The sequence below is a fragment of the Symphalangus syndactylus genome, chromosome 14 (assembly GCF_028878055.3).
Source record: "Symphalangus syndactylus isolate Jambi chromosome 14, NHGRI_mSymSyn1-v2.1_pri, whole genome shotgun sequence".
NCBI lineage: Eukaryota > Metazoa > Chordata > Mammalia > Primates > Hylobatidae > Symphalangus > Symphalangus syndactylus.
This window is the reverse complement of record NC_072436.2, coordinates 103,803,065-103,830,926: the sequence shown is the minus strand read 5'-3', so window position 1 is coordinate 103,830,926 and position 27,862 is coordinate 103,803,065. Positions and strand designations below refer to the sequence as shown.

Below are 27,862 nucleotides of genomic sequence, written 5' to 3'. Positions count from 1 at the left end.
TCAGGGATCTCGAAAGGCCTTCTCAGTCTGTTCATGTACCAGAACATTCTTTTTTTTTTTTGTTACCTCAAATTCGGTGGGCAATGATAGTTAACACTTTCCTAGTTTTTAGTTTATTTGACTACATTCATACATATCTGATCTTCACGACAACACTGTGACAAAGGGAGAGGCAAGAATGATAATCTTCATTTTACAGACTGAGGAACTGCAGACAGACCTGCCATCTGTCCAGGCCAACGTAACTAACAAGTAGTGGAGTCCAAGACCTCAGCAAAAGTTTTCTTCTGTTACTCTTGTTAGAGTGGAGAAGGAAAAAAAAAAAAAGTTTACAACGATTACTGAGAAATGAAGAAATAAGCCACTGTTTCTTAAAAGTAGATGGTCCCACATCTTAAACTTTGTTTGGGGAAGATATTTAAAAATATTTTTTAAATAGCTGGCTGCTGGAGCTGAAATGTAAAAAGAAGTACTTCTTTCATTCTTTAATTTGCTGTGCTGATAATACAGCCCCAGCCTTATAAACTGTTTCATGCTCCACTCCTACCCATCCCCCCAAACTGCTTAAAATAATTGATTTTAAAACACTCCAGATATCTGCAAAGCCCAATAGGTTAGGGGAAGGAGAAAAAAGGATACTGTTTGCTATACAGTCAACTGTAGCATTAACTGACCCTGCACTGGCCCTGCTAAAAAGCAGACTGACTGAACCCTAGGTAAAGATAAATTGTGTAAAGCTGAGATCTGCACCTGCTGAATGCTGGAATCCAGTACTGGCATCAAGATGGTGTCAGTCAGAACATGCATATTTAGCAGCAGAGTGGAGCTATGCAAAGACATACAACTCAGCACTTAGACTAGCAGTACTCTTCCTTTTGTAACATCATTTGTCCCTAATTATCTTAGAAGCTGTTGCAACACACAGAAGGTGACAATCCTTATGCTGTATAGAACATATTCAGAGAAGCAGAGCAACTCCAAAAAGGTTAGGAATCACTATTTTGGAGTCTTGATTGACCTAAAAAAAAAAAGGTAAAACAGCCCAGTGCTCTTTTTCTAGGCATCTAAGAAAAACCCTTCAATGCCTCTATGGTTGGTTAAACCAATGTTAAAAGTCCTTATAGTAACATCACATAATGGTAACCTCACAGTTATCTCTTAAATATAAGCCTGTCGAGTAATCAATCTTGTAAGTCTTGTATAATTTAGCCAAGCTATATAGTTAACTGGATGCTAGCTTGACTTGTTTTTCCTTAAAAAAAAAAAAAAAAAAAAAAAAAAAATTATATATATATATATATATATACAGAAAAGGGAAGACAAATTAAGTGAGCCTATTGTATTAAAGTGAAGGATTAAGAAAAAATACAAAACCAGTTATTGCTTAGGCTAAAAAAGTTTATAAAAAGCTTCACCTTGATTCCATTATGCCTTCTTCTTACTCAGTTTCCTGCCTGTACCTACTTATGAACTACAGTACTGGTGTCACTTATTCCTTATCATATTTCCTCATATCTTTGCATCACTGCAGATGACAACCTACAAAGAACAAGTTACACAGCAAAATATCAGTCCATAAAATGAAATCCTTCCTTATTTAGGTTAGCTCAGTCATTAAGGATCTTCTTCCATATCATCTGGATTGGGAGCCATAATGAAGTGCTTTGGGTATACAAGGTTATGTGTGTATGCATGTATTTCCCAGCGAGCATCATCACTTTCATGTGTAATGTAACGTTCTCCAATGCGAGTTTCAAATTCTCTAAGGTCAAGCCAAGTCTGATAGTCCTAGGAGAAAATGAAATTGTAATGATGAAACATAAAAGAAACAAAATACTGTCAACCTGGTTTTTGTTTTGTGTTTTTTTTTGTTTGTTTGTTTAGTGCCCTAGTCAACTAATTGACAGGCGCTACTCATAAGTCTACTTGTGATATTTTAAATGAGCAATTTAAAGAAATTTTTCAAACTCAGAGTCTCCAATGAATGAAAGTAGCTAATTTCTGAAATTTAAAAAAATTCGCTTCAGGCTTCTTAGGTGGCTAATAATAATCACTAAAACATTTTGTTCTATACAACGTGAGGCCTAAACCTTACTCAAAGTGGGGGAAAGTGCTTGGATGCTTATTAGGATAATTTAGTAACTGGTAGACGAGATTACATTTGTTTTAAAGCTAATTCTACCTCTCACTCCCTTTAAAATAGTTCTAAAGCTTCCCTCCTTACTCTGAAGTTTGGAGGGTATCTTTTGATAAATCTATAAAGTAACCTGGGGAGAATTAAGCCAAACATTTTAAATGGCATTTTAAAAAAATGTGTTCAATGCAAAAATAAATCCTTCAGTGGACATTTACAATAAATTTGATAAATTAATGTCATACTAATCTTACAAAAAGGTGAAATGAACACATAGGTCTATGAAAGGCTAAGTCATTGCTTTCAGTTCATGGGAGTTTAATTGCTTGTCATTACCGATGACAAGAATGAGTGGTCTCATTAGGTGGGACAAATCAGAGTGAACTACTCAAATGAGGACTGCCAAAGAGAGATTACATTTTTTTTTACCTGTAGCCAGGGATGACTAAGAGATTTGTCAACACTGTAACGTTTTCTCATCTTCACTTGAAGCAGATTGTTTATCAGATCAATTGCTAAGGGAAAAGACAAAACAAGATATATGAATTTGGGTGCATAGAGCACCCCAAACTGACTGCCTAGAAGGCAGTTCAACCCACAGAAATACAGGGTTGAGGAATTTTTGCTTCTCAAGGACGTGGACTTTTAGCTAACATGTAAAATGAATCATAAATGTTTACTGATTTAAGTGTATCTGTCAAATTTTCATTGCCTTTATAAGGCAGTATAGAGTACAGGTTAAAGTGTACACTCTGGAACCTGACTGCCTGGGCTGAAGTCTGGTTCTGCCACCTACTAGCTGTGTTATATTGGGTCAGTTACTAAATTATACTATGCCTTAGTTTCCTCATGAAGTTGCTGACATATGTTAAGGGCTTAGAACAGTGCTTAGCACCTAAGTGCTAAGTATTAACTATTATTATTTAAAGATGAATGAAACAGACTCTCTGATCCTCCCCACCCCGCTCCAATGCTGCTCTCTAGAGTCCCTGACTTGGTCTGGAAAAGCACTGCCTTGCCTCTATATATGGTCAGATTGAGGTGGTAACTTAACTACCAAAAGTTTACACTTTTAACAAATAGGTTTCAGGGTGTTTTAGTGTACATGGTGAGTTCTTGGCATATATATTTTATTCACTTATTTGGAGAATGGATCAACTGCAAAACCAAGGCAACCAATAACTACATACTAACTACAGCCCTATATAATGGTACATTTGAAATACTGATAACAAAAGGCTAGACCCAGACACGAACCAAATAGAAAGACTTGTACCATCCTAGTTCTATTTCTTGTCTCTATACTACCAAACTAGCAAAGTGATTCTGATAGAAGAGGTCTACAGAACACACTGCCTCAGGAGGTCTGAGATAACATTGGTTAACATCAAAAAACATGTCTTATGAGCTTCTTCAATTAGCTTTCTTCATTACCAAGCAAACCTGCTACTGTCTTCACATGTTGTTTCTTAAACTTTTCCCAGTTTAATGGAATATTAGTTAATCCTATGATTAAGCCTAGTACTTTCAGAAAAACAAAAAAGATCTACCTATTACATGGGTTGGTTAAATCCAGATGGGGGTATTCTCCAGCACTGGTTCTATTAACTTCTATGGGGCAGTTAAATAATGTTTTAAGTAGTGTACTTGTCCTTCCTATCAGTATCAGTAGACTAAAGAGGGCCAGCCAACTTATTCTTGACGGGTACAGAACCAGGAGTTGCAAATTCAAAAGCCTTCACTAGGCAGGAAAAAGATGTATGCAGCTTCCCAGCAGAGGTCCACAGGAGACAGGAAAACAAACTGCAGTGTGTCTGGTGAATATAAAGTTCATTCTAGGTATAAGGAACCGGAGCTAGGTATTCATTCAAGGAGCTCACAGTCTTGTTCTGAAGATTAGAAAAGTCAATTATGAAAAGAATGAATACTTAAGAAAAAAATGGGGCTGGGTGCAGTGGCTCATGCCTGTAATCCCAGCACTTTGGGAGGTCAAGTTGGGAAGATCAATTGAGTGTAAGAGTTTGACACCAGCCTGGGCAACATAGTGGGACCCAATCTCTACAAAAAATTTAAAAATTAGCCAGGTGTGGGTGGCCCATGGTGTGTACCCGTCATCCCACCTAGTCAGGAGGCTGAGGTGGGAGGATCACTTGAGCCCAGGAAGTCGAGGCTGCAGTGAGCTGTGTTTGTGCACACTTCAGCCTGGGTGACAGAGGGAGACCCTGTCTCAATAAAAATAAAAAAAGATAATAAAAAAGCCCAAATGTTTTTTAGCCTAAGTAAATTTTACAGTGTAGAGGAGGAGTAGTCAGGGAACTTTATAGATGAGCCACAAATTAAGGGGTCCTCGAATTTTAATAGGAAGGATTGTAGACAAGGGAAAAACAGTCCTAAGCAAATTGCAGAAAACAGTTCAGAAGAGTAAACAACTAGGTTTGTGTAGGGAGTAGTGGGAGATGAGGCTAGAAGGTAAGCATGGACCATATCACAGATAACTATGCCTGTAAGGTGGTTAAAGAGAAGTGTTTGGGAGCACCATAAATGAAAGTAATATTTCCTGAAGATAGATTTGGCAGTAGTGACTGGGAAAGACCAGAAAAGAGTTTAACAGGTAAGACAGTTAAAAAGATATTTTAGTGGTTTGACAATGAGGCCACTGGGGCCTATGTCAGTGCTATGCCTGGGAACTATACAGAAGACAGATAAAAGTAAAAAGAAGAGTGCTCAAAAAACTGGTAACTAGTTGAATTTGGAAGATGAATGGGAGATTTATTAAAAAGATAAGCTGCAAGAGACAGACTGATTTGGGATGAGAAAGATTTTTTAGGCTTAAAACAAACACATAGCCAAAACTTATTTTTTTTTACCTTCACCAGAAATTTCTCTCCATGGATTTGGTGGGTACATAAATGCAGCATTTTGGATTTGGTCATTTATATCTTCATCCTCATTAAAAGGAAATGTGCCACTGAGGCTCACATAGATGATAACTCCCACTGACCACATATCTAGGGAACGGTTGTAACCTTTGCTCCGGAGGACTTCAGGGGCTAAGTATGCTGGAGTTCCTACCACAGATCTCCTGAATGACTTTTCACCAATGATGCGTGCAAATCCAAAGTCACACAGCTTCACCTGGAAATTGAAGGATGATGTTAATTTTGTATTATAGTGTTATATATGTAACTACCTGTCCCTAAATATAACACTGTATGTATCATTTCAACATACTTGCCAGCTCTACTGATTATGAATATTAAACAATCACAGATAAGGAAATTGTAAAATATCCTTTTCTCAAAAGGCAGACACATTTATAGCCCTGTGATCCTGACTGACACAGTATGAAGAGCTTTCCTAGTACGTATTTCAAAAGTTCTAGCTTCCAGAATACCAAATACCAGAATACCAAATACCAGACTGGTGTTATAAGTGTTCTGATTTCTTATGAAATGGAGTGTGCTGCTTTCTACCATTTGTCTTGTAAGGTCACTCTTCCATCATCTGTGAGCAGGAATTGTTTCATTTTTGAATCCTTAGTGGCCTCACAGTGCCTGGACACATAAAGGTACTCAATGTTTGCTGAAGGAAAAATAAGTTACAGTATTAGCCAGGTGTGGTGGCTCATGCCTGTAATCCCAGCACTTTGGGAGGCTGAGGCGGGCAGATCACGAGGTCAGGAGATTGAGACCATCCTGGCTAATGCGGTGAAACCCCGTCTCTACTGAAGATACAAAGAAATTAGCCTGGCGTGGTGGCGGGTGCCTGTAGTCCCAGCTACTCGGGAGGCTGAGGCAGGAGAATGGCGTGAACCCAGGAGGCGGAGCTTGCAGTGAGTTGAGATTACGCCGCTGCGCTCCAGCCTGGGCGACAGAGTGAAGACTCTGTCTCAAAAAAAAAAAAAAAAAAAAATTTACAGTACTTAAAAACATCCCTTGTTTTGCTTAATCCTAGAATCTCTTTTCCTAAGGATGTTATAAATTGGCAAGTAAATAAAACTGAGGTGTATTTAAAGGTAACTTTTCATGTGGACACCAGTGGAATAATGCTGGAGACTGCCCTAGTGAGTAACAGCAACACTTTTCTATCACTGTGGAACAAATTAGTTCTAGTTAGATGTTTAGATTTGAAAAAAGTTATATGTAAAGGGAGCCATAGTCACTACCATGTCCTCTCAAAAGAGAGTTCTAGAAGTTGATGAGCTTGGCAGAACTCAGAACACTTTATCTTGCTGCCCGGATTTTTCTAGAGGATCAAATTTGGGGGATTAATGACCACATCCATGCTGAACAAGCAAATGCCAGGTACTTTCTGGACGAAATGCTCTGACTTAAAAAATGCCTTTAGCAAAAGCATTGAATATAAATTGAGAGGAAAAAGATTTAAGCTCTAGAAAACAGTGGTACAAACAGTGCCTAGAAAACAAAGAAGTGAAGTTATCAAATGCTGCTATTTCTGGGATGGTGGACTCTGACACGTTTTTATGAATGATATTTGCTCAATATCATTACTGAATCTGGCTGCTTCTCGATTTGTGTCTTTGAAGAGTACAAATACTGAGCCTGAAGAAATACAAACTCTTTTTTTGTTGTTAAATGCCAGATTTCAGCTAACATCTTGATAAGGTAAAGATGACTTGGAAGTTTGGCAACTGATTAAAGAAGTGGAGCCATGGCTAACACTTGAGCATAAAAAGAGTATCAAGTAAATCACATTATTTTCCCTTTGCTTCTCATTGGAACACTGTGGATCACTAAAGTAGAGGTCAGAAAGTGGGAGTTTTAATGTTACCTGTAGGAGTGTGCATCTTTTGTCTACTATTTTGAAGATCAAATGAGATAATATATGGAAGCAGTTTATTTAAAACATTGCACCAACTATTAGGTGACCCTTTCGACCTCAAAATGATAGGGAATCACTTTTAACTACATAAACATAAAAAGAATATGATAACTACTTTAAAAGCTGAACGATTTTTAATATATCTTTTTATTTGAAAAGACAATTTGAGTTATATTTACCAAGTGAAAACAGCTATCTGTTTTCCTTAGTCTTGCCATTTGTCTAAATGTACATGTTTCAAATGTATATAAACAAGTTTGGCAACAGATATTTGAGCTGATTGGAGGAATCATCTTTGCCAATTACGGAAAATGGCTGCAGGGTACCACCACCACCACTTGTTTCTCAGGATGGTTGTTTCAGAATTTGGGTTATGATCCATCTCATAGGTCATGAAATAAACTTAGTGGATCAAGATGAACACTTGAAAAAAAAAAAAACTCAACTGAATTAAGAAAAATCAGAGAGTGCTACATGTAGCGAGGACACAGAAGCACGATGCCATCGTATGTGTGGTGATGAGAAATGTTATTCTTATATAGGTTGTTTGAATACAATACTCTAAATAGAAAAAGGAGGTGCCTGCCTGCCTCAACCAAAATCTATCTCCCATTTCCAGTAACACCCCATTTGTTTTATTTATGAGGTATTTATCCTAAGTACCAGGCATCAACCAAGGTTGATACTTGCTCACTTCGTTCCCAGCCCCTGGGGAGAGGTGAATTGCAGAATCTATGTGCAGTTATTCTTTTAGATGTGGTTAAATCTAGAAAGTCTTGAATATAAACAGTGTAACTAATAACATCTGAATTCATTTGGTTATTAATCCTCACTGGTAGTTACAGGCTAAAAACTATTTTTGTAAGATGGTATGCATTTTTAACCAACAGTACTTAGTACACTGCCTTTTATTATGTGGGTACTTTGAAAATGTTGCCAGAATCATTTAAAAGGTTCTGGAGAATATCTCACCTGAGGAAATGGCTCTGCTGATGCAAGCAGCACATTTTCTGGCTTTAAATCACAGTGCACAATATTCTTAAAATGCAGATTCCTCAAAGCAACAAGTATCTGTTATAAAAAAAGATTTTCTTTTCAATGTCTGGAAAATCACAAGTAAACCTCAGTGTGACTCCTTGAATGATTTAATTTGAAAACTCCACTATAGTTCATCAAGACTTAGCTAAAAGTGTGTTATTCTGCTCCTTAAGGTTAACAATTCCCACAATCACCCAACATGTAAAAGCACTGCTATTTAATTATTTTAGTTTTTAGCTGGGTATGGTGGCTCATGCCTGTAATCCCAGCACTTTGGGAGTCCTAGGCAGGTGGATCACTTGAGGCAAGGAGTTCGAGACCAGCCTGGCCAACATGGTGAAACCCCGGCTCTACTAAAAATACAAAAATTAGCCAGGCGTGGTGGCACACATCTGCAATCCTAGATACTTGGGAGGCTGAGGCATGAGAATCACTTGAATCCAGGAGGCAGAGGTTGCAGTGAGCCAGATTGCACCACTGCACTCCAGCCCAGGTGACAGAGTAAGACTCTTGTCTTAAAAAAATAAAATGTTTTTAATCGCAAGTTAAAAAAAAAAAAAAAGGAGTTAAAATACCTGTGTGACCATGAATTTAGTAATTCGTTCTGGAAGCCGACTTTTCTCACTGGATAGAATCATTTCCAACATATCTCCATGCAGCTTTTCCATTACTACAAAGACTCGTTCTGGGGTTTCAAACATACATTCCAGGTTTACAATCCCAGGATGGTGCAAATTCTGAAGAGAGGTTGCAAGATATTTACATGACCAACTTAAGCAGAGAAACAGTTTTACTAATATCTAGATGTGCTACGATTGTCTGAAATGGCACAGAAAGAAAAAAGCCTAGAGAAGTAAACAAAGCAAACAAAATAAAAATTACAATCAATGAAAAGGATCTTAGGTTTTGATTCTCCAAGTTGTGTACTGGAAAGTAGCCGCACTGAGGGGATAGAATGTTCTCCTAATTTGATTATATAATCACTCTTGTCCATTACTACTACTTTTCTTCCTTCTCACTTGAAAAATCTGACACTGCTCTAATTTCATGCTTTCCCTGAATAGGCACCAACTGCCCATAAATTTTTAGTCAATTACACAGAAACCTTTGACTCTTGGGGGCTGTATTTGTGATGGTATTTGCTGAAGAGTTTTATTTCTAAGGCAGTTATTTATCTAAGTCTTGATTCTCATAATATTATAATGATTAATTTCCTTTTTAGGCTCAACATCTCTACCCGCATTATCCTGTTTCTTGATCACAACTAGGTTACAAGGGTTGGAGATACACAAAGATGAATGCCATACTGTTTATGCTTATAAAAAAGCAATTTATCTTGTGTTCTGCTACAGAAAATCCTTCCTCAAAAACAAATTCATGAAGTCAGCCTTGCTCAAACACCTTCAGTGGCTCTTTATTTCTGGACACAAATCTAAATTCCTTTGTCTACATTTTAAGATCTTCAATAATCTAGTTTCAGTCTTCCAATATAATCTTAAATATGTTCTACTGAATGAACCAAGTGCTTAAACAATTTTTATTCCTTATTAATAAAAATACAGGCTGGGTGCGGTGGCTCATGGCTGTAATCCCAGCACTTTTGGAAGCCGAGGCAGGTGGATCATTTGAGGTCAGGAGTTCCAGACCAGCATAGCAAACATGGTGAAATCTCGTCTCTACTAAAAATAAAAAAATTAACCAGGTGTGGTGACAGGTATCTGTAATCCCAGCTACTCGGGAGGCTGAGGCAGGAGAATCACTTGAACCTGGGAGGCGGAGGCTGCAGTTAGCCGAGATCATGCCATTGCACTCCAGCCTGGGAGACAGAGCGAGACTTTGTCTCAAATTAAAAAAAAGGCCGGGCGCAATGGCTCACGCCTGTAATCCCAACATTTTGGGAGGCCAAGGCAGGTGGATCACCTGAGGTCGGGAGTTCGAGACCAGCCTGACCAACATGGAGAAACCTAGTCTCTACTAAAAATACAAAATTAGCCGGGTGTGGTGGCGCAAGCCTGTAATCCCAGCTACTTGGGAGACTGAGGCAGGATAATCACTTGAACCTGGGAGGCGGAGGTTGCGGTGAGCTGAGATCGTGCCATTGCACTCCAGCCTGGGCAGCAAGAGCGAAACTCCATCTCAAAAACAAAAAAAACACCCAGACGTTCCCCAACTTACAATGGTTCAACTTACAATTTTTCAACTTTAGAATGGTACAAAAGTGGTATGCATTCATTCACTAAAAACCGTATTTCGAATACCTGCACAACCGTTCCATTTTTTTTTTGAGTATTCACAAATTACGTAAGATATTCAACACATTAGTGTAAAATAGGCTTTGTGTTAGATGATTTTGCCCAACTGTAGGCTAATGTAAGTGACTGTGCTTAAGGTAGGCTACGCGGGGCTAAGTTGTGTTCAGTAGGTATTTTTATCTACTTAGTTATTTTCAAACTTAAGATGGGTTTATGGAGATACGACCCTGTCGCAAAATGAGGAGCATCCTGTACATTTTTCTTTAGCTTTTTTCCTTAATATGGCTAGCTGATTATGCTAGGGGGACTAACATGTTTTTGGCCTACGTGAGGCTGAGTTCCATGTCTAAGATGTTTTTTGAAGCCTTAATTTTAGCCCACATTCTCTCTCTTTGGGACTACTGCAGTAGTTTCCACTGTATTGTAATAATGTGTGTATTTTACTCCATTGTTTAATAAACTCTCTGAGGCACAGATTGTTTCAGTTATTTTAGCTCAATATCTGCATCACGACGATAGCTGTTTTCAAAAATGTTTAGAAAGTGAAAGAATAACAAATGCAAAATAGACTTGTTTGCTAATCATTTTAAACCAATTTTATGAGATCATTTTCCAAGTAGCAAAATACAAAATGACAACATTTTATAGTAGATAAATGAAATTTAAATACGCCATAGTGGTGGGGTGTGACAATGGCAATAAGCAGTGTAAGATTCAGAATATTATAACTTTTATCAACAGAGGTAGAAATGTGACTGTTTTGCTACGCCATAGTTGGCTGGCTCTATGCTTTTTTTCCCCCGCCCTCCTTTAAAAACACGTGGACACACAAAAATAGAAGTATGCTGTAACATTATTCTCCTCCCTTAACAACTTCCTCTATTGGTTTACATTTTCTATTTCCGCTGGAGTATGTTTTAGTAAGTTATACTTTCATTGAGAATTACCCATTTTCTCCAAGTTTCCAAATGTATCTGATAGAGATGAGCAGTGTCATAAGATTCCTTCCCCCACCCCACCCCCCGTATTTGTGGTTATCTCCGTAAGATCATTTTGTATTTTCTTCTTTGCTTAGGATGGCCATTTTATTTTTACATACCTCCTCCCTTCCCCTGCACAGCGAACCAGCTTTTGGCTTTATTATTTCTTTTCTGTATTTATTAATTTTCATTTTTGATCTGTTATTCCTTTCTGCTTTCTTTAGGTTTATTTTATTGTTCATTCTTCAACTCCTTGAGTTGGATTCTTAATTCACTTATTTTCATTCTTTCTTGCTTAATATTTGAGGTTATAAAGCTTTTTCTGAAAGACAGTACAAAGGCGCTGATATATATATATATATACGGTATTTTCATGGTTTTCTAAATATTCTGAAATTTTGATTTCGCTCTGAGTCAAAAATTAATATTTTAAAGTTTTCATGTAGGAGCTTGTTTTCTGATTTTGTAATTTATTTCTGCTTTAACGCATTGAGATCAAAGAATACTGTTTATACTACTGCTTTTTAGAATTAATGAGGCATTCTTTGTTTTTAGGGTACAGAGTTCAGTATAATCTGCTTAGATCTACCTTACTCTGTTTAGACCTTGTACGTTCTTAATTATTTTTGTCTACTCCATTTCTCATGGACTACTGATGTGTGTCTGTTTCTCCTTCTTTTTAGTTTTTCTTTATAAATGTTCATGGTGTTATTTGGTGTAGTATGATTTTCACTCTTCCACTGTTAAAGTGGCCTTCTTTCATTTCATTTAATGTGTTTTCCCTTGAGTTAAATCTTATCAGATCATGACCCTCAAATGGCTTTTTGTTTGGAGAAGGGAACTTTGGAGGACATAAGGGCTGTAGATTTCAGAAAGAATCAGCAAAAACAGTTCTGTGTTGTCTCTTCCTGCAGAGGCATGCACCTCTGCTTCATCTTCACTGTTGTTGGAAATCTACATGATTTTATAGTTTTGAATTCTCATCTATTTTTGTTAAAGTATGCTCACTTCTGTTAATCATTTTTCTTATAGCTTTGGGGTAGCTTCCAAGATGAGAACGGGAAAATGCTGAATTTACACCACAATGTTCAAACCAGAAATTTCCCTCTAGGTTTTTGATAACGTTTTCTAATTACATAGTTACCTATGAGAACACCACACCTTTTCTCCCACTACTCTACTACCCTCTTCAGGCAACACAGCAAAAGAAACATTTTACATTACCACATAATCTAGGAAACAAAAAGAACCTCCCTTCCCCAATTTTTTTCCTGCTCTTACAACATCCTCCCTAGATGTGGCCAGTTGACAGTTTATGTAGGCATGGCTCTTTTTCTGTATAACTGTATATAGACATATATAATGTACACATTACTTTAAAAAGTTAAGGGAGTCATTCCAAACTTTTTTTCAATCTAACAATGTGTTGTAATTTCCCACATAATACATTTATTCATTAAATATTAAATAAGAATTTACCATGTACCCAGTACTATGTAGGTATTCTGGATTCATTATTAAACAAAACTGACAAAGATCCCTTGTCTCATAGAGCTTATAAATTGTAGCAAGGTGAGACAGACAATGGGAAATAAAATAGTAAATTACCTAGTATGAAGGTAATAAGTGCCATGGAGAAAAGAAAAAGAGTTAAGGTAGGGGAGTGGAGGGGTGGGAGGGTGAGTTTAATGCTGAATAGAATGTGGAGGCTTCATTGAGGAAATGATATTTGGGCAAAGTCTTGAAGGAGACAAGGGAGTATGACATGCAGATATTTGAGGGAGAAAGCATTCCAGGCAGAGGAAACAGCTAATGCAAAGCCTTTTGAGACAGAAGCATGTCTGGCATGTTTGAGATATAGCAAGAAAGTCAACATGACTATTTTTGGGGGAAAAAAAAAGACTCAGTTTGTTGTGTATATTGTCTGCAGTGGAATCTTTCAAGTGATTTTGATTCAGTTTCATAAAGAATAATCACAGGTATCTAAAAGTGGGATGTGCTCATTTCTATTAAACAGAATTATAAAGCCTGTCACCAAGAGCTCAAGAGGTTGGATGCTCCTGGATAAACTGTAAGGTCACTTCTAAATCAATGATCTTGTGATTTTTCCTCCTTGCCACTGGAAAGGCCAAAGCTGTAGTCTTAATAATAATATGCTCAATCTTCACCCCATCTTTTCTCTAAGTATGTGGGCATGGGAAAGAAAAGCTATGGATGCCTTTGGGGATGCAGGTAAAGGTATCAGCACCAGGATGAACTACAGGAGTTCAGACAGCCTTTCAGGTTTGTGTGATGAGGGAGGACTACGGATAAGAATGACACGGGGCAAAGATGGAAAAGGAAAGAGATACAGTTGGATGGGGAAGAGGAGAGCCAAAAGGTAGCGTGAGTGCGTGTAACAGTGTAGTAGGATACTTCCAACCCATGTGAAAAAGTTTAGCTGTGATGCTCACATAACTAAATCTTAAGAAACTAATTTCAGTAAATGAGATATGATTTTTAAAAAGTTTCCTTTTAAGAAGTGTATTTCCTACATGAATTCAGATTGTACTAACAGAATATTCTAGAATATCAATATTCTATATAATATTCATATACAAAGTTAGCTAAAGTTCATCTTTATACTACACACACACACACACACACACACACACACACACACACACACAGAGTGGGTGGGTCCAGTGATGTAAAGTAGAAAGTACATGTGGTTTGCAGACAGACTTAGATTCAAACTCTGAATCTGCCTTCCTGCTGGGTGATGTTGAGAAAAAGTACTTAAGTATAAATGCTGACACAAGGAAAGCCAAATATAAAAGTATAAATATCTTACATAAACAATTTGAAGAGAATCTACAACAAAGATAGTCTTGTATTAAATTTAGTATGAAAATAGCATAGAGACATCCAACAATCTATTCCCAGTTTGGGCAGTATTGATGAAAATAACCAAAATGATAAAATAATGAAGTTTTTCACACTGTGCATTACCTGGTTATTCCTAAATTTAGTTATTACGATCCATAGCTGATAAGAGGAAAAAAACTTCAGTGCTTACTCAGAGCTGTGTTTGTGATCAAGAAGAAATCAATCCATAGGAATATATCCTTAATTTTTATTGTTTTGCTTACTAGTTGGACAATGAGGGTTCCAAAATTAGATATGCAAAAATACCTGACAGCATATTCATACTCTTCATATTCAACAGAGTATGAATGCTATTAATATTCTATTTAAAGGTAGCTTTATAGGAGGACACAGCCTTGATATGACCACAGGTACCTACTTGCCCACAAGCTTTTTGATTATCATGCCTCTGAAAAAGTGAGGCAAATGTTACTATTAGCAACAAGTAACATAATAAATGTAAAATGAATCATTTAAGTTTCTTACCTTCTTCAAGGAAACTTAAGTTCAGAAGGAGGCTGTCTTCTTGAATTTCACCCAAAGCAAATGGGGCTCTGACAGCATTAACCATTTTTTTGTTGTTGTTGAGACGGAGTTTCCCTCTTGTTGCCCAGGCTGGAGTGCAATGGCACAATCTCAGCTCACTGCAACCTTTGCCTCCCAGGTACAAGTGATTCTCCTGTCTCAGCCTCCCAAGTAGCTCGGATTACAGGCATGTGCCACCACACCCGGCTTTTTTTTGAGATGGAATTTCGCTGTTGTTGCCCAGGCTGGAGTGCAATGGCACAATCTTGGCTTACTGCAACCTCCACCTCCCAGGTTCAAGCGATTCTCCTGCCTCAGCCTCCTGAGTAGCTGGGATTATGGGCATGTGCCACCGTGCCCAGCCTAGTTTTTTTGTATTTAGTAGAGATGGGGTCTCACCATGTTAGTCAGGCTGGTCCCGAACTCCTGACCTCAGGTGATCCACCTGCCTTGGCCTCCCAAAGTGCTGGGATTATAGGTGCACACCACCTCACCTGGCCAGCATGAGCTATTATACGACCATGATTTCTTTAATAATATGCAAAAGCTATATAACTAACAGACATTTGCATATTATAAATTATTTATATGATATTCAGAAATGATCCAAGGATCAAGCTAAATTTTAATCTTCTAGATGACCCCCCCAAAGGGTAAAAATGCTAGATGAAAAACACATAGGAATTTATGGAATTGAAATCATTGCCAATGTATCTTTAAAATATGCCCCAATTGACTAAGCCATTACAAAATTAGAGTTTTTAATTAATGAAATAAGTGCTGTTAAAAGATACATAATTTTAAAGCAATCTTTATTTGCACAGTAATTGCTATGACAGTCAAGCATGTCACCCGTGAAAACTGGATGGGTAAAACAGTAACCTCCTAACAAAATGTGGCAAAGTATCCGAAGTATTTTGAGCTCCTGGAATGAATGAAGAATGAAATTTTACTTTTTTAAAAAAGATTTTACTCACGAAAATGTGTTCTAAAACTACTACCATAAATCAAGATATTGGCAGTCCCTATAATGCCTATATTACCATAATCTAATTTTGCCTTAAAAAAAAAAAAAGAGAAGCAGTTAATTCAGATTCTTACCAGGCTCTTTAATAAACCACTTTTTTATTTTTTATTTTTACCTGTAAAATAGCCACTTCATTACGGAGTTGACTTTCTTGTTTTGTGGGGAATCTCATCTTATCAATTACTTTAATAGCCACATCCCTCCCAGTCTTTCTATGTTTTCCTATTAAGAAAAAAAGAATAGGAACGAATGAAGCAAACTGACAGCTTTATTAGGGAGTTGTCCACAGACTGAAATTTGTATGTATTCATTCTTGAATTTTCTTTTTGGCTCATTTTTATTCTTTCTCCACACTCCTTCACTCACCTTTAATTTAGGAAAAAATTGTTTTTCCCTCCATACATAATATTTGCCCCTAATAAAGTCAGCTGCATTATCTAAACAGGAGAAAATCTGAATGAACTTGTTGCTGAAAAGTAATCTACCTTGTTAAATAAATGATAGTTAATTACCCTGACCTAGTCCTTCAGAGACTCTGTCAAGATGGAAATACTGTATGAACGAATCAATTTTATTCTAGATTCAATGAGTCAGCACAGAGTGATTTAACCATGTACCCACACACTCTGGGTGTCTCTATATTCTAGAATCTAGATATAAAAAATCTGTATTTGTCTCTATATTCTAGAATCTAGATATTTAAAAAAGGTACAAGTTTATTATAATGAACAGTCATTCCCTCATTTATTCATTCAAATTAACTAGTTATACCTATTATGTACTAGGTATGCCTTTAGATGCTACAGATTAAGCAGTGAAAATGACAGGTGTATTTTTGGTATTTGTTCTTCAAATATGTATGTGACTTGCTCTTCTCTACATAGCTATTTATTTTAGATTAACTCATCTGTCTCAATGGCACAATCGTAAGTCTACTTGAAAAGACTGAACAAATGTGTGCATTTTTGGTAAGAAGCCAAAGGTACCTCAGACAGTTCTTTGTTCCTTTGATGACAGGAAGTCCTCCAGAGATGTAACTACTCTTAAAACTGACAAATCTGAAGTTGCAAACCATAGATACTATATATGCATGCAGAGTCAACACATTTTCTAGGTGACTGCTTTATGTCACAATACTAGGTGCTAAGCATACAAAGAAGATCCAGACATCTCACAGCCAACGCTCCAATAAAGTTCAGTGGGAAGACAATAATGTAAACCCAAAGGGTAATAGATATTGTGATAGAAGTATGTTAGACAGCAGGAGTACCAAAGGGGAACAACGTTTTTACTTGATGGAGAGATACGTATGGGGACAAGAAATTTCCAGAGGAAGCTCTTTAGTTGAGCCCTGAAGTATGAAAAAATGTTCACTAGAGAGACAAAGGGATGGAGAAGGAGCAGAGAGGCAAAGGGTATGGAGGCATGTAAATAGGACTGAAAGATAGAAAGCAAAAAGGAAGCTGCAATTAGATCTGAGGCTAGAGAAGCAGGGATAAATCACAGCAGCCTTGAAATCCTCTGCTTAGAAAACTGGCTATGAATCTGTAGATGACCATGAACCACTTAAGGGTTCTATGTGAGGTAATACTAATATCAGATGTGAATTTTCTGAAAGATTCACTCCAAGAGTTGTATGAAAGGAAGGTAAGAATGGAGGCAGAACAGCCAACTAGGAAACTACTATACCAAGTCTTAGCAAGGGATAACAAGGGTTTAACATTTCTTTCTTAGTACCTTTACATATATTAAGTTTAATTAATATTTAAGCCCTATGAGCTACACAGGTCAGGTTTCATTAGCTCCATTAAACAGTTGAAGATGCTAACGCACAGTAAGGTTAAATGACATCAATATCCTAAATCGCAAAGTTGGATTTCAGGTTCAGGTTTTCAAGACGTGATAGAACAATCATGCCAACAGTAGACAAATGGTGCCATTTGTGTTGGAAAACTAGTAGGGAATATACTTCAATGAATAAGCCCACTCAGCCCAAAATAAACTTCAAACCATCTCCCCCCTGCCTCCAACAAACATCTGTATGTTTGAGCTACAAGAAGAGATAAAAGTACTGTAAAATTTTCTGATTCTGTTAATTTTTAAAGTTTGCAATGACATTAAGGGAAGAATACTCAAATTACAGTGAGGAGGATTTAGCTGAAAGATACAAGTCAGCCTTTGAAAAAAAGGGCACTGGACAAAACTATGAGATGACAAAACAGCTGGCAGATGTTTTACATTTTCCAGTTTTTAAAATAATGTGTACAATATGCAAACGGCTGTAGTTGCTTACCTCCATAAACGATGCCAAACTGGCCTGAACCAAGCACCTCATCTGCAAAGATCTGGTAAACAGTACTGATATCCTGGTAGGATAAAGTAAGCAGTTAGGATTATTTATTTCTATAATACAATATCAACATCTCTGACTTCATTCAAATACTTAAGTACATTTTTGTTTATGTTAGAAGCAACTAATTTCCATAAAGTGCAAACTATTTTATGAAAACATAGGCTTTCTATGTTCTGTAAGAGGTTAAGCCCAAATTTTATGTGCAAGTATAATGTATTGTGTAAGACTTTCAGGAAAAAAATGCTTTGCATTTTAAAAATCTTGTATTTAGGCTTGGCGTGGTGGTTCACGCCTGTAATCCCAGCACTTTGGGAGGCTGAGGCAGGCGGATCACCTGAGGTTGTGTGTTCGAGACCAGCCTGACCAACAAGGTGAAACTCCGTCTCTACTAAAAATACAAGATTAGCCAGGTGAGATGGTGCATGCCTGTAATCCTAGCTACTCGGGAGGCTGAGGCAGGAGAATCGCTTGAACCCAGGAGGCAGAGGTTGTGGTAAGCCAAGATTATGCCACTGCATTCCAGCCTGGGCAACAAGAGCGAGACTCCATCTCAAGAAAAAAAAAATCTTGTATTTATTAAGTAGTGATCTATAAAAGTAAATTTACCTAAAAAAAATTAAAAATGAAATTTTACCTGTTTTACCTTTAAGGAGATTTGCTCTCTTTGATTTGTGAAAGAAAAACTCAAAAGTTTATATTACTGGGATTAGCCTAACTTTGAGAGACTGAAGAAAAGAATATGTATGAGAGAAAGTCTGTAACTCAAATCCATTCCTCTATCTTTCCTCACTGCTCTTCGCCCCCTTCCCTTTTTTTTTCTTCTTTGTAGTATTTGTTGCTATCAGAACAGAACTAATATACTAATTTGGGATGTTTAGTGTCAAAATTGCATTACGGGTGTGACTGATGAAAGAAAGACAAAGTGGAACTTCACTTAGCAGACCCACACTTACAAAGACAAAGCCTCAGCCCTGCAACAAAAGCCAGTGAATATGCATGTATATATGTTAAGTTGTAATTAAAATTTTAAGGTTTGTAAGAACCATTTTTATAAGCCTCCCAACTTTAGTCAACTTTTTGTTTAACCACATTTAGGTTCTAATCAGATTAGGAGGCATCCAATGTATATATAATAACTGCTAGGAAAGTGTATGTGTATGTATGTATGTGTATATATATTTGTTAAACAAAAGCCAATTCTGAACCCTTTTCCCTCATGACATGGATGGAGATATCCTCAGTTCCCATAGGATTATTCAAAATTTAAGCGCTCATGATTTTTGATATTCCTCCTTCTCTCCCCAAGAATATGGTGTCTATTCTACCTCCCAACAGGACAAGAGACTCATAGATTGTATCTCTGAAATTTTCTATCTCCAATAACACTACTAGAGTCTAATCTTCATTGCAATCTTAGAAATCTTAAACAACATTTATATGTTAGAGAACTATAACAGCTAAGTGCCCCAAGTAGAAAAGAGAGATTTTAATCTGAGAAATTATATATAACAATTTAACAATTTTCTGACTTCCTTTTCTAGCCTGTTTTCCCTCTAGTCCAGGGGTTAGCAAACTCCAGCTTGTGGGCAAAATCCAGCCTGCTGCCTCTCTTCGTATGGCCCCTGATCTAAAAATGGTCTTTAAATGACTGGACAAATCAAAATAATATTCTGTGACATGTAAATATTAAATGAAATTCAATTTCAGGGTCCATAAATAAAGTTTTATTGGAACACAGCCATGCCCGTTCACTTATGTATTGCCTATAGCTGCCTTCTTGTCACAACCACATAGCTGCATAGTTGTATATGGTCTACAACAGGGGTCCCCAAGACCCAGGCCACAGACTAGTAACTGTTTGTGGCCTGTTAGGAACCGGGCTGCACAGCAGGTGAGCAGCAGGTGAGCAAGCATTACCGCCCAAGCTCTGCCTCCTGCCATATCAGCAGAGGCATTAGATTCTGAGGAGGGCAAACCCTGCTCTGAACTGTGCATGTGAGGGATCTAGGTTGTGCATTCCTTATGAGAATCTAATGATCTGACATGGTTCATTCCGAAACCATCTCCCAACCCCCCACCTCCATGGAAAAACTCTTCCACAAAACCAGTCCCTGGTGCCAAAAAGGTTAGGGACTGCTGGTCTACAAAGCCTAAGATATTTACTAAAAAGTTTACGGAAAAAGTTGCTGACCTGTTATGAAACCCTAAACATACCTATATGCACCAGCCAAACTTAATTTATTCATAATTCCTTAAGAGTCCATTTCCTGCTTCCCTGTTTGTTCATCCTGGTGCCCCTGTACTTGCGTGAAAGGTTGTTCCCCAACCCTCATCCCTTCAGCACTTCTGTCAGTAATCCATTCCATCCTTTCAGGGATAGCTCAAATTGCACTTCCTTTAGGAAGCTTCCCCTGCTGACCCCACAAGAAGTAATGTCTGCCTTCTCTTTGAACCAGTCTTATCGCTTTGTAACATTCTAATGTAACTTTTTCTAGTGAAAAAGTTAGCTTTATTTTTAATTTTAAAAATCTGCCTTAGTTTCCTCTATAAAGCAGAACTCCTTAGGGAAGTTATCAACCGCAAAGTCTGGCCTAGTACTTTGGGCGATGAACCAATTTCTCTAATACAGATTTTCACCTTTTATTTTCCTTAATCACCCAGTTTACACGTTAGCTATAACGATTACTTACCACATTCTCCTGAATCTGACAATTAGATACAGAGATACTTGTAGACAAATCTTCTGTAAAATATAAAAAAGGCAAAATTTAGTATATGACAATAATATTAATCTTTACTGACGTGAATGCTTATGGTATATCAAACTTTACAAAGTTTAGCACATAGTTAATACAATTATGTACACTAACAAAATCTACACATACAACCCATCAACAGGAAACTAGATAAAATATGATACATCCATACAAAAGAATACTATCTCAACATTTAATTGATGATATAGGGCTATAAATACTGAATCAGAAAGTCAGAAAGCTAGTCATGATTATTACTGAGTTAAAAAGGGAAGTTGCACTGTAATCCCAATGCATTAGGAGGCTGAGGCAGGAGGATCACTTGAGCCCAGGAGTTTGAGACCACCTGGGCTACATGATACCCTATCTCTACAAAAAGTTTTAAAATTAGCCAGGCATAGTGGTGTGCACCTGTAGTCCTAGCTACTCAGGAGGCTGAGACAGGAGGATCTGAGCCCTGGAGTTTGAGGTTGCAGCGAGTTATGATTTGTGCACTGCACTCTCACCTGGGCGACATAGTGAGACCCTGTTTCTTCGTGGGGGGAGTGGGGGGAAGTGGAGTCAAGGGAATTGCAGGGTAGCAGTGCTTAAATTAAAAACAAAAATCTATGATTACTTTTGGTGAGTGGAAGAGGTGGGGTTGGGGGACAAAGAGTTTTTATACACTTCTAAATTGCTTGCATTTTTATAATTTTATGTTGTTTTTTGGTACTTTAATACATTTATTGCCTGAAATAAATCACCTCATTTATCTTTTAAAAAGTGTGTAAGTGCCTGTATTGTTTTCTGAGGAAACAGTCCTAGTTTTAATTAGAATGACATAGAGTTCTGTCTAAAAACCTCCAAAACTTAAGAACCACTGTGAAACATCCATCTACCTACACCCATTCCAACCCAAAATCAGTACTGAACACCAAACATGTACACAGTCGTCATGATCCTCATCACACTTGTCTCAACTAAATAATGTTACCCCTCCACCACTCCCACTGAGATCTGCCTACTGTATTTCTACCTGAGGTTCAAATCAGGTTCTTCTATGAAGTCTTGTGTACTCTTCTGTCTGTATCTGAGTTTTTTAAGTAATGTATTCCTCACTTTTGCACTGTACTGCTTTATGCTACCATCTAATACCTTTATATATCCCATCTCTCCCTAAAGAGCTTTTATGATTTCTGTATTTATTTTGTATTTTAGCTCAGGGCCTAGCATAACAGTTGTACAAAATAATACAGCTAAACTAAAATAAACTACATTTGGAAAGTTGTTGATACTTATTTCAATTTGAGTATACTTCTCAAATGAATGACTTATGTGTCCCCATAAGCAACACAATGTTAATGGGGGAGAAGTGGCATTATAGTGACCTTTTGATTGTTAACTGTTTACTTTTGAACCTTTATCCCATTTAGGTTTAATTATGTAAGTTTTGTTGGTGCAAAACATGTTTCAATGATTTTTAAATATTTCTGTATGTTTTAATACAGCATTTCTGACTTCACAGAGTTCATGAGTGTGATGTGAACCATAATACTTTATTGCCTGTTTATATCCCACTATAAAGCAAAATATTAATACCAGTAGCAGGCATAATCCAATGACACTTTACGGATGCCAAGCACTGTTCTGTATCTTACAGGTTCTCTTTCATTTAATACTGACAACCCTATGAAGTACTTACTACTACAGTGAGGTAAAATACTTGCCTGATCATATAACAGATGGTATAGCCAGGATTTTCATGTAGGAAAACTGACTCTGGGGCCTAGCACTGGGCATTGTATGTACGTATATATACTATAACCAATATAATTTTATAAAAGTTAACTAATGGTATTGGTTACTAAAGACAAAGCTTAGGATGAACATTAAAAGGAACAAAGGAACACACCCATACCCACAAAATGCTTAAGAACTAAAGAGGAGAAAAAGCCATCAAGAAGTTTATTGCTTACTGTGATCTTTCCCTTGCCCTGGAGAAGTGCAAACACTTGCTTGAGGAGTAACAGGCATGAGGGCTTGGCGAATTGCTTTTTCCCAGCTCTGTGCTACATCAAGTCCAACTCCAGTGGCAGCAAGAACAGGATTATGAGAGCTGTCCCCATTGTTCTCACCAACGAAGTATACCATGGTATCAGTAATGATTTCAAAACAGTGTGGATTGCTGCCTTGTGAAATGTTTGTGAAATCTCGTGGTGAAGATATGCGGAGAATTTCTGAAAGTGGAATTTCCTGAAGTAAAAAATTAAGCATTGAAAAATAAGAATACGTCTTTTGTTTTTATTTTTAAATACACTAAAGAGCCAGAGATATGCATTTCAATGAATGCCATTAAGAGGGACACAAGTATGCAACATTTAACACACAGTTGAGTCTTATGACATGGCCTGTCTTGAATGAGCTGCAATGTCCAGCAATGCCAGAGGCAGGGCATGGGCTATGATAACAAAGCCAGTAGCAGATCATTAGGATGCAAGGAAGAAGATATAGGAGAGTAATCTGCCACTATATCTAACACTTGTAACTTCCAACCATTATTAATTCAACTTCACAACTACTTATCTAGTGGCTGTAGTCTACAAGATATAGCCCCAAAGCAAGTAAGAAGCAGAAATAATGGCAGAAAAAGCAGAATCTTGGTCGGTTGTTTAAGCCACTCCCATTCTGGTTCTGTCCACTGGAGTAAACTGTAGCAATCATTATGTTTTTAGTCCACTTCCTAAGGCAAAAAAAAACTTACTAAAAACAATCAAACAAAAAAACACCTGCTCAAAGCAAGCCATTACTTCCCATTCTCTCTTACTGACCTAACTGCTTGGTTATAATCTTGCTTGCTCTCAGTTTGTGATGTGGCAAAACGTGGAATAAGCCAAGCAAGGAAGACTGTAAAAAGGAGATTAAGAGCCAAAACAAGCAATTGGGAATTGGAACCCAAGGTAAGGTGGAAGGTGGGAGAAATACTAAATACCTCACTGACCTCTTCTGGACAGGCAATGATGATGGGACTTTCTAAGCAGTCTAATCTAAATCATAGTATCCAGAAGGAAAGCAGCAGCAACCTGACAGGCAAGCCATAAATAAATAAATACACGACAACAACAGTCTGGTAGGAGAGCTGCTGTGGGGGAGTGAAATTTGGTATGGGAAATAGTTGCTCCAACAAGGGACCTAACAGTGACTTCTATAAACCATACTAGCTAGAGTCATATATATTCAAATATAACCGTTAATGAGTATTATCTGAAAAAAACATACACTATCTTAATGCTTATATCTTTTAAAATGTAAAATCCTTACCTTATAATACTTTGATCCAGATTCATTCTGAAATAATGTTAGACATTTGCTGTCAAGTCTCCAATAATGCCTCTTTCTCTATAAAATGAAGATTGGAAAACTGTGAGGTTCAAAAATGATTCCTCCAAAGTGCTTGTACCTAACTTTTCCCTTCATTTACATTCATAAATTTGTATTTTTGAGTAACTTTAAGATTCATGAGGTTCAAAATTCTCAAGATATAAAAAGGATGTATGGTGAAAAGTGTCACTCCCACCATCACTCATCCCCACTCCTCACCCTTACTCCAGGCAAAGCATGTTCTCAGGTTTCTGGGAATCCTTGTAGAGAATTTTATACATGCACACATGAATACATATATATTACACACATACGAACACACATACACATAAAAATATGTAATTTACCTATAGGCTATATTTCTAGAAGTTGATTTGCTGGGTCAACAGACATGTGCACATGTAATTTTGCCTGATAGTGTTATATTATTCTACACAAGATTTGACCCAATTTACAGTCTCTTCAGCAACATGAGAGTCCCTAGTTACTCACATCCTCATTAATGCAGTATGTTATTAACTTTTTGATCTTTGCTATATTGAAAAATAAAAACTGGTATTTCAGTGAAAGGTTAAAGTGATATTCCATTTATTATACATGAAATCAAGTTCTTAAGCGTCATTTGTATTTCCTGTGAAACTCTCTGTTCATATTCTTTGTCCATTTTCCTATTGTGTTATGTTCTTTTTCTTATCAATTTGTTGGCATTCTTCACATCTTATGGAATTAACCCTTGTTTAGAATGAGCTGAAAATATTTTTTCCAGTTTCTCATTTGTCTTTGCTTTTGGATTTTGCCACATATAATTTTTTAATGAGATTGAATTTATTGATCTTTTATTCTTTATTGAGTTTGTAAAATAATTCTCCCAAAGTTTCTTCTGTTTGATTTCTTTACATTCAAATCTTTGATACATTTAGGTTTATTATGTATAATGTATGAGATATATATATTTATATATTATATATATATATATCTTTATTTTTTTCAAAATGGCTACATGGTTGTCCCAACACCATTTACTGAATTAACTATCTTTCCCCGTTAATTTGATGTAAAAGCACCTGTGATATACCATTAAATTCGCAAAGGTAGGCTCACCACTTCAAGTTACATTAGCAAGGATATGAACTATAAATAAAACACATACACACTGCAGTCTATACTGTTATGTCATCATACAAAACTTTAGGCCAGCTAAATGTATTGGGTACTTCCTTTTATTCTTAAAAGGTTTATTAGAAAGCTTGTTTCAATAATCTACTCAGCAAACTTTAAAAGTAAAATACTAGCTACTAACATTTATTAAGTGTTCCTGTATGCCAGACACTGTTCCAAGATCTTCTCATATATTAACTGATTTGGATTTATTATGCCAATTTTACACAAGGAAACAAAAGCATAAAGAAACTAAGTAACTTTCCCAAGTTCATACAGTTTTATAGTAAGTTAGAGAGACTTAGACAGTCTAGCTCCAAAGTCTATGTTCTTAGTTATTACACTACGCTGATTCTTCAAATCTATTGTCTTTCTACTAGAAGGTCATCATTCCTCGTCTTTGCTGGATCTAAAAAAAACCTTACATATTTACACTAAGTTAAAGTCTACATAAAACCAAACATGCTTCCTTCCTATCTTTGGTAATAAGATGACTTTTTAGATGAAGTCTTAGTTCCTTCTATCTCTATTTGTGGCTCCATTGTGTTTCGAGTTAATTATTTTTTATTGTGGAACAATCCCAGATCCTTTTTGAATACTGACTGCTCTACCAGCTTGTAAAGACAATACATTAAATATTCTGCCTGTTAAAAATTCCTTACAAATTTAACTATAATTCCAGTGCATCTTTTACAAATTGCTGCAGTGTATATAATGTCTTAATATATATCTCATCATTTTGATTTAAAAAATGCACAAAATGAAACTCATAACAAAATCTTACTAACATATTCAAATGTATTTGATTACTGACCAGGTTATCCCTGCTGGTGTAATGGACCATCCACCCTTCCTTCACCATGGTGCTGCTCTTCCTCTTTGTGTGCTTGATAGATTGTACAACCCTCATTAGCGGAATATTATTGCTTGTTGATGGACTAAAAAATATTTAAAATTTGTAAGTTTGTGTAGATTTTTAAAAAATCACATAAATACTGTAGGAACATGAAGCCTTTTTAAAGACAACTGAGCTAAAATTTTTCAAAATATCTTAGTAAAATAAACAATGGCTTAAGAAAAATTAATCCTGTTATGATGATATATAAATGATTCTATTTTAAGCTAATATCTTAAAATCCTATTTACTTGTCATGAATGTTTTCTGGTGGGTCACAAAAAAAAAAATATTAAAAAACAATGAGCAGAATAGAAAGTACCCTCCCAAACTGGAATATTTGGAGCCCAGGAGAGGGTCTCATTTGGGCTTGCTGTTGAAGAGTTTTCCTGCCCTAGGTGGCATGATGGACTAGCAAATCCATAACAAGGCAAAATGCAAGTATATATAACGCGAGTTCACACGGCTCAAATGTCAAATCCAGTTAATCATGTTGTTAGCAAACATGAATACCTTCTACTTCTACTAGAAGGTATTTAAAAGCAAATGATTTACAGATACTAATTAAGAAAATGTAATGAGTCAAATCAGGTAGCACTGAAACATGGCTCAATAAAATTTGGGATGTATAAAATACACTGTTTTGAAATGTGAGCCTCAAACAGTTAAATACTTTCTTTTTTAAACTATGAAGTACTCATGATTAAGAAACTAGCTAGGTTCACCGGGCGCAGTGGCTCACGCCTGTAATCCCACCACTTTGGGAAACCGAGGTGGGCAGATCACAAGGTCAAGAGATCGAGACCATCCTGGCCAACACGGTGAAACTCCGTCTCTACTAAAAATACAAAAATTAGCCGGGCGTGGTGACGCACGCCTGTAGTCCCAGCTACTTGGGAGGCTGAGGCAGGAGAATCGCTTGAACCAGGAGGCAGAGGTTGCAGTGAGTGGAGATTGTGCCACTGCACTCCAGCCTGGGTGACAGAGCAAGACTCCGTCTCAAAAAAAAAAAAAAAAAAAAAAAAAAAAAAAAAACTAGCTAGGTTCTGGAATAGTCTCCAAAATGGGTAAACAAAGTTTTTGTTAATAATGCTAATGACAGTAATAACTGTTATTTAATGATAAGCCAAACTGAATAAATGACAACTCAGCCATCTGAGATTGAAATAAATCACTCATTTTCTTTAAGTAACTCTGTTTCCAATGAAAAACAAAACCTGCCAAAATGGGGACATTTTGCTACAAGGTAGTATATCATTTAGGCTACAAAAACTGAATTTCTATGAACATAGTGGCATACTTAGAATGGTTTTACAGTCTAATAGTATTTTTACAAAATGCTAATAGTCAGATTAACTGTGACAATATGAAAACTGCCCTCAACTTCATCACCATTATCCTTGTGCAACATCTCCATGAGTATATTCTTTATTGCCGTTTCTACTACTAGTTAAAGCTGCCTGTGTGAAAAATGGGTTACTTTAACTGAAAGTTCAATACTGACACCTTACAGTGGCTGTTTCACAACTAGGTTTTATATCTAGACCACACTTAAAGCATTTTTCTTTAAAAAACAAAAAACAAAAAACAAACAAAAAAACAAGGATTCTCATACCTCCCCATCTTGAGTGGATGGCA

General features: G+C 36.8%; 1 protein-coding gene across 7 annotated transcripts in view; it reads right to left on the bottom strand.

The window, feature by feature from the left end:
• Positions 1-1,380: 1,380 nt before the first annotated feature.
• PRKD3 (protein kinase D3) overlaps positions 1,381-27,862 on the bottom strand; it is a 71,801-nt gene continuing 45,319 nt past the window's right edge. For 6 of the 7 annotated variants that reach the window (XM_055243666.2, XM_055243670.2, XM_055243665.2 and 3 more), the window contains 11 exons: positions 26,144-26,267; positions 24,112-24,189; positions 22,770-23,046; positions 20,749-20,801; positions 17,999-18,071; positions 15,821-15,927; positions 8,590-8,751; positions 7,949-8,047; positions 5,002-5,269; positions 2,564-2,649; positions 1,381-1,788 (listed from right to left, as the gene is read on the bottom strand). In XM_055243666.2, the coding sequence (XP_055099641.1) occupies positions 1,615-1,788; positions 2,564-2,649; positions 5,002-5,269; positions 7,949-8,047; positions 8,590-8,751; positions 15,821-15,927; positions 17,999-18,071; positions 20,749-20,801; positions 22,770-23,046; positions 24,112-24,189; positions 26,144-26,267 (1,501 nt within the window). In that variant the 3' untranslated portion in view covers positions 1,381-1,614. The remainder of the gene's footprint in view (positions 1,789-2,563; positions 2,650-5,001; positions 5,270-7,948; positions 8,048-8,589; positions 8,752-15,820; positions 15,928-17,998; positions 18,072-20,748; positions 20,802-22,769; positions 23,047-24,111; positions 24,190-26,143; positions 26,268-27,862) is intronic. The other variant, XM_063618141.1, reaches the window with a different exon arrangement.